This window comes from Myiozetetes cayanensis, unplaced genomic scaffold (assembly GCF_022539395.1).
Source record: "Myiozetetes cayanensis isolate MyiCay16 unplaced genomic scaffold, myiCay2020 scf5-8, whole genome shotgun sequence".
Lineage (NCBI taxonomy): Eukaryota > Metazoa > Chordata > Aves > Passeriformes > Tyrannidae > Myiozetetes > Myiozetetes cayanensis.
Genome location: NW_026087742.1, coordinates 46,408,255 through 46,425,730, shown reverse-complemented (window position 1 = coordinate 46,425,730; position 17,476 = coordinate 46,408,255). Strand labels below are relative to the sequence as shown.

The 17,476-nt window shown below is 40.0% G+C and overlaps 1 protein-coding gene across 1 annotated transcript in view; it reads left to right on the top strand.

Annotated features, from left to right (window-relative positions):
- Positions 1–17,476, top strand: part of FLT3 (fms related receptor tyrosine kinase 3) — a 35,582-nt gene that overhangs the window by 9,734 nt on the left and 8,372 nt on the right. Inside the window, exons 5-14 of the mRNA XM_050332149.1 lie at positions 1,567–1,684; positions 4,228–4,364; positions 4,982–5,118; positions 5,200–5,353; positions 8,599–8,764; positions 12,732–12,838; positions 13,900–14,011; positions 15,520–15,698; positions 17,126–17,238; positions 17,331–17,463. Coding sequence (XP_050188106.1) covers positions 1,567–1,684; positions 4,228–4,364; positions 4,982–5,118; positions 5,200–5,353; positions 8,599–8,764; positions 12,732–12,838; positions 13,900–14,011; positions 15,520–15,698; positions 17,126–17,238; positions 17,331–17,463 — 1,356 coding nt within the window. The remainder of the gene's footprint in view (positions 1–1,566; positions 1,685–4,227; positions 4,365–4,981; positions 5,119–5,199; positions 5,354–8,598; positions 8,765–12,731; positions 12,839–13,899; positions 14,012–15,519; positions 15,699–17,125; positions 17,239–17,330; positions 17,464–17,476) is intronic.

The following is a 17,476-nucleotide window of genomic DNA, read 5'->3' as shown; positions in this document are numbered from 1 at the left end:
CTGAGATTTTAACTGTTGTTAAATGTTCATGACAGAGCACCTGTGAAGTGTGACTTTTTGAAAGGCTTCCAGTGGGAGTGGATTTGATTGAATTTTCTCAAGGTTCACACAAGAGAGGCAACTGCTGCAACAAAGCGCAAACTTCTGTTTCTAAGTTGGGGTGTCCAAAAACATCTCAAGACACAAAAAGACCCATGTTGACATGATTTTTTTAAGAGAAAATAAAGACTATATTATTTTGTCTGAAAAGAGCCAAGTTTAAAGGTAAAATTTAAAAATGCTAAAGAAATTTCAAAAGATAAATCCGAACAGCTAAAATGCCCTTCTAGATACAGGTTTAACAAGCATCACTACTTGCCTTGTTTTTAATAAACTGTGACAAATCAACATTTTTTATTCCATCTTTTAAAATATTTCTTCTGTTTAACTTTTTTTCTCTCTCATGTCAGAAAAGTCACCTCCAATCTCTCCTTGTTTTATTTGAAGGCTTATTGTATGTCTCAATTATAATTTTAACAGCTTCATTGAGGGGACAAGGTATTAAATCTTTTATTAAGAATTACCATCTCTACTGTATCAATTAGGCATTAGAGGTAAAATGTGTTATTATATGCACAAGCAAGAATAGTTCGAAACAGTGTCGATAAAGGTCTTTTCCATGTCAGTTGCTTGGATTGCATTCTCTTTGCTCCTGTGAATCTAATATCATAATTACATCTCTCATAAAATCCTTCAGGCTAGATTTGAATCCTTCAACTGGGATGTGAATCTCTGTAGGTGAACTAAACTTCCTAGGCCCAGCTTATAAGAGCTAAATGAGGAAAGAAATTAAAAAGTCGTAAGTATTAGTTTCACCTTAGCACGTCACCTTGCAGGCAATGGAAGTATGACTGAAGAAAATGTCACTCTTCTGCTTGAAATATGTAATTTCATTGAAAGATGACCTAAAACTGAACTCAGGGCTTTGCATTTTGAGTCAAATCTTTAGCAGTTTTAATACAATGAATTTTTTGTGCCTAGTCCAAGTCTGTACCTGGTAGGTTCAGGGTACTGGGAACTGTCTAGGAACCATTTCCCTCTGGGTTACAGATGCAGGGTAGAAAAGTCTGCTATCAGAAGTCATTATCACCTGTTGTGTTTCTATCCTGTGTCTGATAGAAGTTTGCAACAATCCCATTTTGTGTACAGACTTTGAAGTCTCATCAGATGTTCCACTAAAGGAGAGGTTTAGGATGTGATTTTAAAAGGTATCTGTGCTCCTGCCCATTGAAATAAATAACAACCACAGCAAATTAACACCTTTCAGTATCAATCTCAGGAGTATTCCCTGATGTATAGGGGGGATGCAGGTCTTTGGTACAGAGAACCCGTGCTTTTAGCAATCAAGGTTGAGAAGCTCATGAGACCAACCCACAATACCCCTCAGGCAGAATCATTTTCTGTTCCCTCAGCGTTGAAACCTCCCGAAAAAAATTACAGCTCTGTAACTTTACTTACTATGAAATTAGCAAAATACTGTCTCAAAGTCATGTCATCATTCTTAAACATTTGCATGATTTTTAACAGAGAAACCAGGCAAACCCTATTTCAGGAAAAGGGAAAACTCGGATTCTATTGAATGCATATCTGAGAGCTACCCCCAGCCCTCTGTGGAATGGATATTCTGCAAAACACCTGAAAAGAGGTATGGTGTATGTTTATACGTGTGTTATATCTCTAAACTGAAAGTTTCCCATCTTCTAAAGAAAAAGTGACAGGATGAGAGGAAATGACTTCAAGATGTGCCAGGGGAGGTTTAGATTACATATTAGGAGAAATTTCTTTACTGAAGGGCTGGCCAGGCATTGGAACAGGCTGCCCAGGGAAGTAGTTGAGTCACCATCCCTGCAAGTGTTCAATAAAAGTGTAACATGGCACTTGGAGACCTGGTTTAAGGGTGAATATGGCAGTGTTAAGTTGATGGTTGGACTTAATAATCTTAGAGGTCTTTTCCAACCTTAATAATTCTATGATTCTGCACTGCTTGGTGTGCCTAGTGAACTGAGGAGATAACTGAGAAAGAGCTTTTGGTTCAGAATTTTTTGAGATGGGCTCTGCTGGTTGGCACACCCACGTGATGGTTGAAAACCTATGTCTGCAACACATTTTTCTAAGAAATTTTCTAAGAAATTTTTACTGTTGTACTCTTTTGGAAACTGTCAGCTCTTGGCTTTAAGAATGTTATTCCAAATTCTAGTATTTTGATGTCACAGGAGCAAATCAAAGGTATTTCATTTCCCTCTAGTTTTTCACATTTATTTGTAATTTGAATCATACAACTATAGAATACTTCAGGTTGGAAGGGACCTTTAAAGGTCATCTAGTCCAAGCACACTGCAATAAGAAGGGACACCTTCAGTGAGATCAGGTTGCTCAGAGCCCTGACCAGAATCACCTTGATTTCCAGGGATGGGGCACCCACCACCTCTCTGGACAGCCTGTGTCAGTGTCTCACCATCCTCATTAGGAAAAAAAATCCTTATATATATTCTAGATCTATCCTCTTTTAGTTTAAAATTGTTACCCCTTGTCCTATCACAACAGGCTCTGCTAAAAAGTTTGTCCCCATCTTGCTTATAAGCCCTCTTGAATTACTGGAAGGGTGCTATAAGCTCTTCCTAGAACCATCTCTTCTTGAGGCCGAACAACCCGAGTTCTCTCAACCTGTCTTAATAGGAGAAGTACTCCAGCCCTCTACTCATCTTTGTGGCCTCCTCTGTACTCTCTCCAATATGTCCATCTCCTTCTTAGGTTGAGGGCCCCAGAACTCGACACAATGCTCTAGGGGGGGTCTCATGAGAGTAGAGTAGAGAGGCAGAATCGTCTCCCTCCACCTTCTGGTCATGCTGCTTTTGATGCAGCTCAGAATACAGTTGGCTTTCTGGGCTGCAAACACACATTGCCAGCTCATGTCCAGCTTTTCATCCACCAGTACTTCCAAGTCCCTCTCTTCCAGGCTGCTCTGGATCCATTCATCCTCCAGCCTGTATTGATACTAGAGGTTGCCCTGACCCAGGTGCAGCACCTTGCATTTGGCTTTGTTGAACCTCATGGGTTTCCCATGGGCCAACTTCTCAAGCATGTCCAGGTCCCTCTGGATGTCATCCCATTCCTCAGGTGTGCCGAATGTACCACACATCTTGGTGTCATCCTCAAACTTGCTGACGATACACCCAATCCTGCCATCCGTGTCATTGATGAAGATATTAGTACTGGTCCCAATACAGAGCCCTGAAGGACACTGCTTGTCACTAATGTCCAACTGGACACCAAAATATTGACCACTACTGTCTGGATGCAACCATCCAACCAAATCCTCATTCACCAAATGACCCAAAATTCCATCCATCAAATCTGTATTTTTCCAATTTAGAGAGAAGGATGTTGTGGGGGACTGCGTCAGAGGCTTTACAGAAATCCAGGTAGATGGCATCTGTTGCCATTCCCTTTTCCACTGATATTGTCACTCCATTAGAGAAGGTCAATAGGTTGGTCAGGCAGGACTTGCCCAAGGTGAAACCATACTAACTGTTTCAAATCATCTCCCCTCTTCCAAATGCCTTAGCCTAGCTTCTAGGAGGATCTGTTCCATGGTCTTCCCAGGTACAGAGGTGAGACTGACAGGTTGGTAGTTCCCACAGTCTTACTTTCTACCCTTTCTTCCATTTCCCTTTTTCCAGTCACTGTGGGCTTCACCTGGAGCATTAGAGCTGGAAAGATATTACAAGGGATCATACTTTTGTGAGCTAAATAATTTTTTCCTGTTCTATTAATATATAAAGTTTATTCTATTAACGGTGGGAATAATGCCTTTCTCTGCACTGTGGTTGTTTGGGATCTGGGTCTCATAAGGGCTGCTGGATTTGAGTAGCTCCCACAACCAGGAATCCAGAGATGTGGTGTGAAAGCTTAGTCTCTATGATTTCACTCTTGTCTGGATTTTAATTACATCATTACCTATCTATGAGCCAGTTTGAACATATTCAGATCGTTTCAGCCCAGATTTCTGCCTAGACTGTGAAATTTTTATTTTCTTATCTTCCCCTTTGCTAGTTCCTTTTTATTCAACTACGTAAGATCCAGTTTTCCCACCATTGTTTGCATACTCTCATGGCTTGGAGATTTATCAGATTTAGTTGCTTGAGGTTAACCAAATGAGTCAATGAATAATTGTGCTTGTAATTGCAGTTGCCCTGATAAAATGCATGAAAGAACTGGAGAAATAGATGGCATACAGATGGTGCAAGATGAATTATTTCGAACTTACATATGGTGCTGTGCAGTTAATGTCCTGGGCAGAGAATGCACCAGCCTATTTACAATAGGTAACTTCCCTCTAAGGTTTTCTTGCATGCAAGCTCATTCCTGACGCTGAAGTTAGTTGCACTTCTCATCTGAGTATGCTTTACGGGCTAAGCTACTTGTTTGTAATCACTGAAACAAATCTTACGGTGAATATGATTGCTCTGTCACGGGTTTAAAACCTAATTCCAATAGCCCTTTGTGGTCTCTGTAGAAAACTTCTTGCTATACATCTATTGACTTTTTGTTCGTGCTCTTAGAACTGTGTTGCATGGAAAAATTCCTTAAGGCGTTCTCAAATATATACACTTATAAATAATTTTTATTTAATATTTGTAATAATATAATTTTTAATTAATATATATATGGAGGTTTGTTTGCCTGGGTTTTTTTTAAATAAATCTGACCTGAACTAAGCTGTGTGTTTACCTGTGCCCTACAGATACCTTGTAAATTATGATAGAATTTGGTTTGAGACATCTAAATCCATCAAATTTACTAGTTTCACGATTATTGTAATTATCATTACAATGAATTAATAATGAAGATCTATACAACATTAGCAGAAAAATCGTTGATATAACCAAGTATTTTTTCAGGCAAAGTGACAGTTGTTTCAGTGGCTGTTTTGATTTTGTAGATTTAAATGAAAGACAAGCACCACCTTTACCTGAACTACTACTTAAGGCTGGGGAACCGTTGCTGATCAGATGCAGAGCTGTTCACCATAATTATAAATTCGGAATAAAAATATCTTCTGAAAACAGAGAATTGCAGGTAAGAAGACAGTTCATATTTTAAAATTGGTAGTATTGGGCGCTATCAACTGATTAAATTGGAATCTCTGTTGGAAACTAGGATCGCCAGTTTGGAGGATTAGAATATCAAACAGACCACTCAGCAATTCGTATCCAGTATGTATTTGCTTCAACAGCAGGAAGAAGTGATAGTGGACATTATACCTGTTCTTCTACTGCTCATCCAAATCAAACTGCTTTGGTTACGGTTTTAGGTAATTCCAATCCCTGGTATGAATTTTGTTTCTCAGCTGGATGTTTTGCTTTATTTTCCATGTGGCAGTTCTTTGCTTGCAGGTATGCAGTATATGTTTGTAGTTCCCTTGCTAATGAAAAAGTCTGTTTGCACTTACTGGCAGTCCAGGAGAGCCAAGAGATTAATTTCAACTGAGTCATTCTGGTACCTGAATACAATCAACCTTTTCTTCGTATTGCTTTTCAAATAATTCCCATTAAAAGACAGTGCTTTTAGAAGTGAAATGAAATGGCACTGGTTAGAGATCTAGCCTATATGATTGTTTCAGTGGGATCTATAGAAACACAGGCTGGGATTCATCTCATGTTGCTGTAGGTGATGCTCAGCCAGTGTGCTGTAAAGCCATAGTGGCTTTTTGTGGGGACACAAAGCTATAGAGTCTCTGGGTACTATGCCTTGGGCTTTATGGGCAGGGGGGACTTCTATACTTGTGGAGCCCTTCTCTGCATCACCAAGGACAGCTGCAGAGCAGATACAAAGAGCTAGAGCTAAAGCACTGCTGGAGCTAGCCAAGAATATAAGAAGTATGAGACCTGCCCTGTGTGTTCAGCTATTAATGGTCTGTATGTTAGTTTGGTCAGCCTGGTATGATCGCTGACTGGTCCCAACCAATGTGAGACAGAAATATCCTGCTGTGACTTCAGCATGGGTTTTTAGAAGCTTTAGCCATGGACTCAGTCTCCTCCTCACCACTGCACCTCCCCTAATCACATATGGCATTTCCACCCCACCTTTGCTGTGCTTTCGGGGGTGGGGATGTAAGACAGACGTTCTTGTGGCCTCTGCTCTGCTATTTTGTATGGTCCCTTCAGATGATTGTTGCTCTTATACCAAAAAAAAAGTAAACACAAAATCTACTTGTGTGGGCCTGAGCTGGGTCCAACAGGAAAGAATCAAACAGTTGGAAGGTTCTTGGTGGCTGGTTTTCCCACTCAAAACCCAGAAAAAAATGAGAAATGACCATTTCCTCTTATGGCAAGGGAGTGACTGACAAGTAGCCACTTGAGTTTACCAATTTTTTATGGGAAAGTAAATCTGAGAAAGAATTTTAGCTCCAAAACACATGTAACTAGTAGCTGAAAAGAAATTTAAATTTTAATGTTATTGGAGAATGTAGGCCCCAACAGATTGTCGAGTGATGGGTGAGTGCTGACAGAGATGGCAAGCTGCAGTGCAAAAACGCTGCTGCAGCTGTGATGGATCTGAAAAAAACCCTGAAAATAGAGAGGCAACTACTCCAATGTTACCTGTTGTTCCGAGTGTCTCCTGCTTTCCAGGCACTAAAGGGAACCATCTTCCTGATGACAAGCTACATAAGGCCTGAAAATGTTAAAAATGACACTTCATTCTACATAAGAAATATGTTGATTTAAAAACCAATGGCATTGAAGTTAGTTGAGAACAGCCTCAACTGCAAACCTTGTTTCTCAGATGGAAATAATATACAAATAGACACAAATCTGGATAAAAGGAGTAAAAAGAGGAAAGCTGTAGGTAGAACCATGCTGCTGGAGTAGGCACTGAGAGTAGTTTAATGACTGGTGTGCCTGGAGTTGGAGCCTGTAGCTGTGATAACAAGGCTCTCTGGAGCACTCACCATGTGTTTGACCTTGAATGTAGTTGCTCTCAGAGCTTACAACACCTAGGCAAGGAATAGTAGGAAGTGAGAACAGTTACCCCAGTCTCTTCAGAAATGACTTTCCCAGTGCAATGTCCTCTTTTCAGATTCTGCTAACCACTGAGCAGGAAGTTCTCCCATCATTTACAGAAACCAAATATGATACCTGGGCTTTTTTCTCTACATACATCTTAGTAAACAGGAACTTAGGGGTGAGAGGTTACCATAGAGGTAAGGCAAGATCCTCTTTATCAGTAGTGTGCACAGGTCAGACATAGTGGCTTCTTGGATCTATAAACTATCAGGCATGAATATGTGTGACAGCCTCAGCGAATATTTGAATCACTATCCCTGTAAGGCTGTATTTCTGAGCAGGGTATTTTTTCACTGCAAGACTCCAACCTACAGTTATTGTCTTTACCCTCCTTAATACCCCTTATACCAACAAAAATTCTGAGGGTTCACTGTCTTTCCTGAAGAAAAAATCTCTCTGTTTGCTCACAAGATGGATTAAAGTAGGTAATGTTGTCATGCCTAGCATTAACAGCTGTGCTTCTCTCTCCAAGGTTCTGCAGGGACATCCTGCACTTCCGATCCACCCCAGCCTTTAGCCTAAGGTGTTAATGACAGCCACGGCTGATGTGAATTCGTACTAGCATGCCAGGTTCCCTTTCAGCAGTTATACAGATGCAGCAGTGATATAGATACACGTTTCACTCGGTTGCCCATGTCAGTGTCCTACCTTTAAAACATTACTGTGCATGGGTCAGCACCTATAGCTACACTGGGAATCACCGTGATATAACTTAACCAAGAGAAAAGTGATTTGGTTGACACATACTGCATTGCCTGGGGAGCCTGGCTAGCCAAGCTACATGGATGGGTGCTCTTCTAATCTCTAATAACGCCTTGCAGCCAGACAGCTTTGGTTTGCTCTTTGCTAATTGATACTTCATCAGCTTATCCCATTTTGTGTGACTGGTCAGGCCAGGCAGGGTGGTTAGGCCACTTTAAAGCACAACACAGATCATGCCAATGACTGCAGCTGCAAAGCTCTTAATTTCTGCAGTTCTTATGCTCAGTTTCCACCAGTGTTGAATAAAGACTTTTTAGCACTACACAATCTTGCTTCAAGAATATGGAAACTATTTTGCAATATTTGCTTTGCAAAATTTGTTTAGAGCAACAGATATTATAAACACAGAGACTTGTTCAGTCCCAAGCCAGGAGTTGCAGCTGTTAACACCTGGAATACACACCTAACCAAATAAATGATGACACTGTTGACCCTGTAATTCTGTAGGGCGGATTGAGGAGAAATGTTGAAATTTTCTAAGTGCTCTGGTCTGACCAAATACACAAGTTCAGCAGGCTCAAATCATTTACCTGCAACTGAACACAGTGAGAACATTTCAATACTATTTTGAAACATCATCCTATTTTGATTAACAGGATGCCTTTTGTGATGTAACATGATGATAATTCTTTTTTTATCTTGTGATAACCAAAATAAAAAGCATACAGATGTCAAAATTTCTTCATTAAGCAGTCCAGCCTTTCTAATATCTCTTCTTTTTTTCCTCCAGAAAAGGGATTTATAAATATAACTGACTCTAAAGAAGATTTTGAAATTGGTGAGGAAGAGTTTTGCTTTGAAGTTAATTTTACAGCATATCCACCAGTTAGATGCATGTGGTTATTTTCCAAAAAAACATTTCCATGTCAACAAAGTTACAGTGTGGATGGACACAGGTATTTGAGTATTTTGTAATAATTTAATATAATAATGTTTCCTCTTTATATCTCATTTGGACTGTTTACTGTCCATGTTTTGTACTGTGTGGTTTTAAAATGTGGATGGGCCACATGATGAAACCATGTTAACAAAAGGCACTCAAACATAATTTTGGCTTTCAACAACAGTTCACATATGTAACTTGTAGAATCAATTTATTCTCTGTTTACAATAAACCCTTTGGTAAGTTATGCATCTAGCAACCTTTTAGTTTGTATGCATTTTGCCATTCCCTGTCTCTCTAGCATAATTTCTCAGTTCCAGATCTGTAGCAGTTTTTGTACTGGATCACAAGTTCTGCATGTTCCCCTTTTGTCATCCTGTTCTTGATGATGTTCCCAGTGTCTTTCAAACAGCTCAGATCAAGTCCAGGGGCCTGTAGTTTCCAAGCCTCTGTTAGATCTGTTTGACTGTGCCTGTGCCACAGAAACATACCGTTCTGCTCATTACCCAGGTCATGTATTCTTCTGCTGCTGCAGCAAAACATGTTTTGAATAAACCTGTTAGTTATCTACCTTTTCTGTTATTTCCTACAATGAACTTCTGGCATGTATCCTGTGTAAGGTTAATGTTTTCTCCATTCCCTAGGCTTTCTAATTCCTTGATAACATTATCTAATTTCCTTCAGAGTTTCTTTCAGAGTAGTCCCATGGCTTTGAAGGTAACAGCTCTTATTCACCTCAGTGAGAGTAAAACCAGGCTACTCTTTTCAAGTCTTGACTTTAAAACTGAGCGGGACCTGGGTAGAAACTAATGTGGCTGCACTGGTTTCTTCTCATACTCTTAAAACCTCTCTTATCATCTGCATAAAGCCTGGATTACACTTTTTATGATTTCTTTCTGTATTATTTTGGTGCCTTCAGTTTTACCCACTAGCTTGTCAAGGCATCTTTGCAACAGACTGGCCTTTTCATCTGCATCAGATGGTGTTTTGGAATCAGACCTCAGTAAGGTTCAGAGACAGCTCAGTTCAGATTAGCAAATTGTCATCTCCTGGCAATGGCCACAGGAACTCTGTCCCTGCTGATAAAGTGGGGGCTGTCAGCAAACTTTGATAGCATTGCGTGGGTGTCGGTGACTAATCTGCAACGCCTGACATGGGCTCAGCAGATCTGTGCTTTGTGTCAAGACTGATTTTGGAAATGGAGTCTCAAGGGACAGCCCTGAGCATTTGCTCATCCTTGTCCAATAGGTACCTCCCTCCAGCTGATAACACCGAGTTGATTTGCTTTGCAGCTGATATGGACCTCTTCTCACCGCTTGTACAAGCAGGAGTCAGGTTTGCTTGGATGATTGAGAACTGATGTAAATTCAGCCCAGATAAGATGAAGGTACTGTGGACTGTGCCAACAATAATAATATCAAGAGCTCTTGAAATAGTTTAGACAACCCTCGTTAATTGGAAAGGTGCAATTGCTGGTAGTTTGGGATTTATGAGTCACTCCAGATAGCCTTTGCAGCACAGAAGCAGCAGTTGCCGAGTGCTGATCACCACCTGCTGGATAGGGGAAAGTCCAGCCTGCATCCCTGGAGCTGTGTGTCCTTGGCTGGCTCAGCCACAGTCATGGCCATAGCCACGATCACAGCCACTAAGCATTGCTGGGGTGTGGCCTGGTGGTCACTCCAAACAGATAACTCAGCCATCCAACTGCCTGTGCTGTTGGGTAAATGTGGGATTTTTAATGTTAATTTTTGGGTAGTTATACTTTACATTTTTTTATCATTCTATTTATTTTATGGAAAAAATATAATTGAGGGAAAAATACTTGAATTTGGTGATTATTTCATCTGACAAGTACATACTTCTGTAAAAACATCCCCCACAACTATCCAATTTTGGTTGAATACAAGCATTGGATAGGCACATCTCACCTGAGGAAAGAGTAGGGGTAGATATTTCATTCAGTTTGAAGTCCCCAGAAGCAGCAAGGGGTAAGGATGTCAGGATATTCTGCCTGCAAGCTGTAGCACTGCAGATTTCAATGTGATTTTTAAAGTAGAAAGTTTCCCGAAACTACAAGAGAAAGGTCATCACATATCTAAACACACTGTGAGTCTCACTTGCGTATCTTAGTTGACTTTTGTGTAATCCTGTCTCCCAACACTTCTACTTCGTTCCTTTCATATCCTTTTTCATTTCCTGTTTTTCCTTTTTTTTATTTATGCCATTTTCGTGTTAAATTGTTCCTCCAGATTGTATGTCATATTAAATTTTATTAATTAGTTCTATTCTTTTCTTTAGCTTTTCATTTCAAATTCCAGAGATCCATCTCTCCTATCACTACCTTATGTGTTTTCAGACATTCTTCCTGAATTTCCATTTTCTATTTGCTTTTGTTGTCTCTCTGTTTCAGCACACTGTTGATTTTCACTTCCCTCCTAAGAGCAAATGAGTTTTCATAAACACTATGACCTCTGTTAAATTTATGGTATTTAGCTCACATCCTCTGATATTTTCATGTATCAAAGGTATTCTTTTAGAATTTTTTCTCATTATTTCATTAGGATATAATCCTTCAGCCCCAGGATTTCAAAAGCAATTAATTATTTTTGGTTTGTTTTTGTTTTTTTTTTCCTGTCTTCAGTATCCATCTTAAGTCAGCTTAAAAGGGTTTTGATTTTAAAAAGTCTATAAGTTCAAGGACATCTTTAAGGCCATTTCAGATGAAGACTTTCAAAAGTCAATAATTATAGGAAGGTGTTGCCTTAGTCAGAAGGCAAAATTGCCAGTGGCTTCAACACAAATTTTCCTGGTCTAGAATTTCAAAGTGATACTTAGTTCTTTTGTATGTACCTTCCTTAATGAGAAATACCCTGATCTTAGATCTCTAGATTTCTATCTCATTACTGCTTTCTCTTACCTCGCAGATTGCAGGCTGTCTTCTTCTTTTTCTTCTTTGCTTCAAACTCACTGATGTGCCTGCTTGTCTTTACCACTTATAGTTGAGGACCTTCTACATGGTTATCCTCAAGCTGTCAGCAAAACCATATATTCCCAAAATGTCAGCAACTAAACCTAAGAGAGATTTTCTTAGGTTGTGCTTCTAATGTTGATGAACTGCATTATCTGCCAGTCAAATTTGACAATTGTCCTGACAACAATAACCTGGTCAAAAGCACAGAAATAGGATACCATCTCTGTAAGATGGTATATTCCCTCCTCCCTGCCTCATCCCACATCCCATAAACCAATGACAACAGGACAGTCATGCATGAATCTTTGAGTCACTGCAGTTCTCAGTTGTTAGCTTCTGCCCACTGACTTGTTAGAGCCCTGTCTCACCATTTCCATTGTCACAAGCTGTCTCCTGCATGGTGCGGGTCTTGGTTTTCTGCCATCCACTGGGTCAAAGGCCATAGGGATTAGTAGAAGTCTGGTCTTCCTCCTGCAGAACTGTCTTGATGGTTGATGCTTCGTCTCATTGACAATAAACTTATGATCGTGACCTCATTCCTGGGTTTCCATGAGATCTTTCCATTTGGAGAGGTTTATCTCTTACAATCCTCCCTGTCATTGTTGTTTCTTAATACTATTTATCATATCAGCTAGAAAGTCCCATCAAAGTTCTTTGGAGAGTGGAGGGTTTGATCCTTTGCTGATCTTAGCATGTGTGCCAGGATGTGTTACATGCCTTGTCTTCCAATGGATTGGTAACAAAATAACAGCTTGACAGCCTACGTGCACTCGAGGCCCTGTGAGAAAAAATGCAGAATGAAATCAATACCGCAGGAAAAAAAATATACTCCCACCAAGACTGTTAGATTCTGGGATTTATATTCTCTAATCAAAAATAAGTTCCTCTATGTTCTTCATTAGAGGATGCTGAATTGTTTCAAACATATTTATGAGTCTTGACTACATTTAAAATCTTTTTCAAGACAATTTTTTGTCCTTTTCCTTCTTTTTTTTTTTTTGCTCCACAGCATGTCATCAAAGTTCTGCAACCATCAACACCAGTCTGGGATATACATATTTTATGCTGAAAATGATGATATGGTTGTGACAAAAAAATTCACTCTCTACGTGAGAAGTAAGTGAGAAAACTATCCCTGTAAAGATTTGGCAAAGTCTGGGACCTTGTCACTGTTATAAATGAAGCTATTATGATGTTTTTCCTCAGTATTTGCCATTTCATTTACATGGATTTATTGTTAAAAATGGAGTATCACAAAGCAAAAATATGAGTCTCTTCACACTGCACTCCACTACTGAAATCCAGGCATGGGGTCAGAGAAAGATACTTGTGGGTTGTATTTCTTGTCGTGGTCAGGGATGGAGAACAGAGAAAGGAGGAGAAAGTTACTAATTTTTTTCTTTGCTTTAGTCTATCATAAAGAGAATATGAGAAATTAGTAGATACTCAGAAAATTAATGCTTTTCAAGAAAATTGCAAGCTTAGGATCTCAGTAAAATACAGTGACTGTATTCTAATTCTACAGAGCTGTAACATATATGACTACTGCAGAAACCACATGAGCCACATGAGAAACCCATGATTCACACATGCACAATCTTTACTGATGCTCTCAGTTATTTCAGTTCTGCCACCTGACTGGAGCGTCTCTCCCTTTTTCCAGGTCAGGAAGCGTTATTTATGATATGTCATGTCTACAGGGATATATCCTGTGCACATTTTGTATGAGCTGGACCCCCAGAACTGGAGTGTCAGGGCAGTCCTAGGGCCAAACACTTGCTCAGAGTCAGAAAAGCAGAAGTCAAGGCTTCTAATTTTGGCTCTGCCATTCTTTTGGTTTGGCTGTACCCATACAGAGGAGTGGCTGTTCCCCTTGCCTTGCCCACACTGCCATCCACAGAACTAAGGGAGGAGGAAGACTGCGGGCTGCACCCAGCTCTTACAGTGACACGTGGGTGGGTTATTTTGAAAACACAGAAGCAGACCTGGTCTCAGCAGATACAGTACACAAAAGTGTACAGGGGATTGTCACTTGAAATCTGTCACTGACAGAAATTGTCTTACAGAATCATAGAACTGATGAGGTTGGAAAAGACCTTTAAGATCATAGAGTCCAACCAGCACTGCCAAGTACACCACTAGACCATATCTTCAAGTCTTGTGTTATCTTATTGCAGAAAAGCCTGAAATAACAATGCAGTGGTTGTTCAAGCAGATCTCATGCACCGCTGAGAGTTATCCTGCCTCATCCTGGGTTTGGAGGAACTGTCTTGAACTGAACTCATCCAAGTAATAATTTTCTCACTTTTTTATTCCTTGCAAAGACTATATGAGCTGTCTTTGGTTAAATGAAGACTGACCTGTAAAAACCCAAGTCTAAGATGCACCCTCAACTCTTTGGTGGCCCACTCCAGGGGAACCAGATGACCAAAACTAGGGAAAGTTTTCCATTTTTTTATTACCATCAAAGGAATTCTACAAAGATGTATCTCAGGCTATTTGCACCAAAATAAACTCCACTGGGTTTATATCAACAGTTAGGTAGCTGCAAAGTCCAATATATGTTTTTCTCTTAGTTTATCAAAGTTAAAGGGATTCAGGAAATGCATTGGCTAATACAGGCTTGATTCATTGGTTAAACTTTGGTTAAAACAGCTGCTATGGTGACCCGTTACCAAAGCCAGTGCAGTCAGGGAGAGTGTTTCCAGTAAAGTTAGCGAGAGTGTTTCCATTTCCTCTATTTATTTAGGGCAATGAGTCAAGCACTAAAATTTCAAGAGACGGTGAAAGCACTTTGAGCTGTTTTATGAACTCTGCAGTTTTTATTTTAGATTTGCAAAAAACTAATAATCCTATGCTGCAGAAGAGTACTTGGTCAAATTATCCTTTATAGGGTTGTGGATAAAGCTCTAAGTATTTTAGCTAAATATTAAAAAAATATCTAGACAATTTTCTTATCCATAACTCTGAAAAGGTTTCCTAACATCAATCTGTTCATGCAGAAATGGAAGAGGAAAGAAAACATCCAGCTAAAATACTCCTTAAATCTTCTTTCTGGAAAGAAAATGCTGTGACATTTCTTTTTTTGGAAACTTCCACATGTAGAAGCTAGTGCTATGCGTAGAGCTGAATAAATTTTATTTATTTACTTATCTTCTCATTTATTTATGAGGATAGTGAATTAGGCAGTAAGTTGATGAATGATAGAAAAGCTAAAAGACAAAATTATCTCTGTGTGAGATTCTTTTCCTTGAGTATAATGTTCCCTCTTTCTACATATCATGTCTTAAATAAGTCATTAATACAGGGTAGATGCTCTCCATTTTGAGTGAAAGAAACTTCGTGGTTGAAATCATATTCCTTCAGGGAAAGGACTTTAGAACTTGTACTGTGGGTTCATTTGCATTTATAGTTTTAGTAGCAGGTCATTTGGAGTTTGAGTGTTTGAGGCAAGAATGAAACCAGTGGGAATAGATGCAGTATAGGATGGTTGTGTCAGTTATGAAATTGGTAGAGGTCCTGGAGGTCGGGGGTGCAAGGCAGTGGTGGTGAGAGGGAGTTTACCCAGTGTAGGAGGTAGGAAGCCCAATGCACTCCCTACTGACCCTGCCATGTCCATCCCCAAAAATGAGACTGGTAACTGATTTGAAGTCTCACTCTACCGCTGAAAAAAACCAAGCCCCATCCCTTCTCCTCTTCCACGACAGACATAAGACATGTTTTGAAACTTTCCACTTTCTCCTCTGGAAAATGTCACTGTGAACCAAACGCTAAAACTGGTCTGCTTCCTTTTTCAGCTGTACAGAAGAAATTGCAGAGGGGATTCAAAACTCCTTGCCAAAGAGGAGATCCCTGGGGTCATGGATTTCAAGCAGTACTTTGGATCTAAAGGAGACAGCGACAACCTTCTCGGTGGAGTGCTGTGCTAACAATTCTGCCGGTTCAGCCTGTGAAAAGATGTTCATTAACCTGTCAGGTACAATAGGCCAGTGTTTTAGCACAGGTTTGCTCAATTAAAGCTGGCATGGTAGAACTTGTGGTATTTTTTACCTGGCTAAATGGCTGACTGTTCAATGGCACTGCAGGTAAAACACAAGCTCTATGTGTATACAGCATCAGAAATGGTGGGTGAATGGGAGACACAATTCTTTTTTCTGCAGTTCCAAAGCAGGGGCCTCCCTCATTAAAATAAGCAGAAACTTCACACAAACAGGAAGCGTGGGATGGAACCATGGAAATGTTGGGGTCTGATTTTTTGTTTCATATTAGTAATCCCTAAATGAAATTTAGATGCATCAGCTTTGTAAAGAGCTAAAGGCACTTTACAGCTGGTGGCAGGTGCTAGCTCTTGTTCCTTTCCGGAGGTCACTGTGTTTCTGCTAGAAATGCCAGTGGGAGCTCTCGTCACCCCATGGAGTTCATTGCATATACAAGCAAGATCATGACTGAGCCAACAGACCCACTCAAGAGTCTATCCTGTCTGGGAAGCAGGAGTACTGGGCAAGAGACCTTCTTAAACTGATATAGACAGGTGGAAAAAGGTTAAGCCCTGGTTTGGAAACTGCTGTGCAGTCTCTCTTCTTGCCAAGAGCATGAGATATTTCCTCGTTGAGCCAGGAAGTCAATAGGATTATTTGCACTTTGTACTTGTAACACTATATATATTCCATAGAGCAAACATTTCAGTTACAGGGAACATGCTGTGGCACCTGGGAAGTGTTTTGAAACACCCAGATCTTTGCAGCACAGGGATTTCATTTGTCATCGATGAACAAGCTGTTTACTGCTTTTGAGTGCAGCCGAAGTTCGGGTATTCAGGTTGAAATTACAATAGAAAATAATCTTTATACTTACACTCTTAGAAACAACCAGAATAAGAGCGTAGGTCTTATGTAACACTCACCTACCCACTGGCCTCTCACAGTAATATCTTGGCTAGTTAAGAGAGTTCCTGGCTGAGCATCAGCAATGCTCCAAGCAGGTTGTGTGCAGTCCACCCACTGACAACCTGTACTTTGGTACCTAACATACACTGATGGGGGAAGGCACAGGGAGAGAGGAGGAAGATGCAATGAGGAGTTAATTAGTCCTGTTTATGCTCACAAAGTTCAATCCATGGATCACACCAACACCTCCATACACTTAGATTTATCAGTTTATTTTAGATTTATTAGTGGGTGTAGCTTTTTTTTTAGTGAAAACAGATGTCAGAATTACCCAGCACTTAATGCCTCCTGCCCATCTTGCTTTGTATATGGCTCCATCTCATTCCCCATGCAGAGGAGGCTCAGGTGTGAGAGGGCTACAAACTGTCAGAACTGACCAAGCCACCATGGATTCTTCTTACCTTTTCAGCTGCACACACAAACTGATTAAGTGACCGGTAATATGTGTCTCTTAAAGTTGCAGGAGCTGTTTCTCCTCTCACGGACAATGATGCATTCTATGCCTCTGTTGGATTTTTTCTCCTGTTGATCCCTTTTGTGTTTGTATTCATGTTTCTTAAATACAAAAAGGTAAATATAAATACCTGTCCCTTCATCTTTCGTTCCTGCCAGGCTGCTACTTCTCTAAGACTTCTTATACTGTGTGGTTTTTTCTTCCAAAGCAATTTAGATATGAAAGCCAGTTGCAAATGATACAGATGATAGGGCCATCAGATAATGAGTACATCTACATCGACTTCAGAGAATTTGAATATGATCTAAAGTGGGAATTTCCCAGGGAAAATCTGGAATTTGGTGAGCAGTCCCT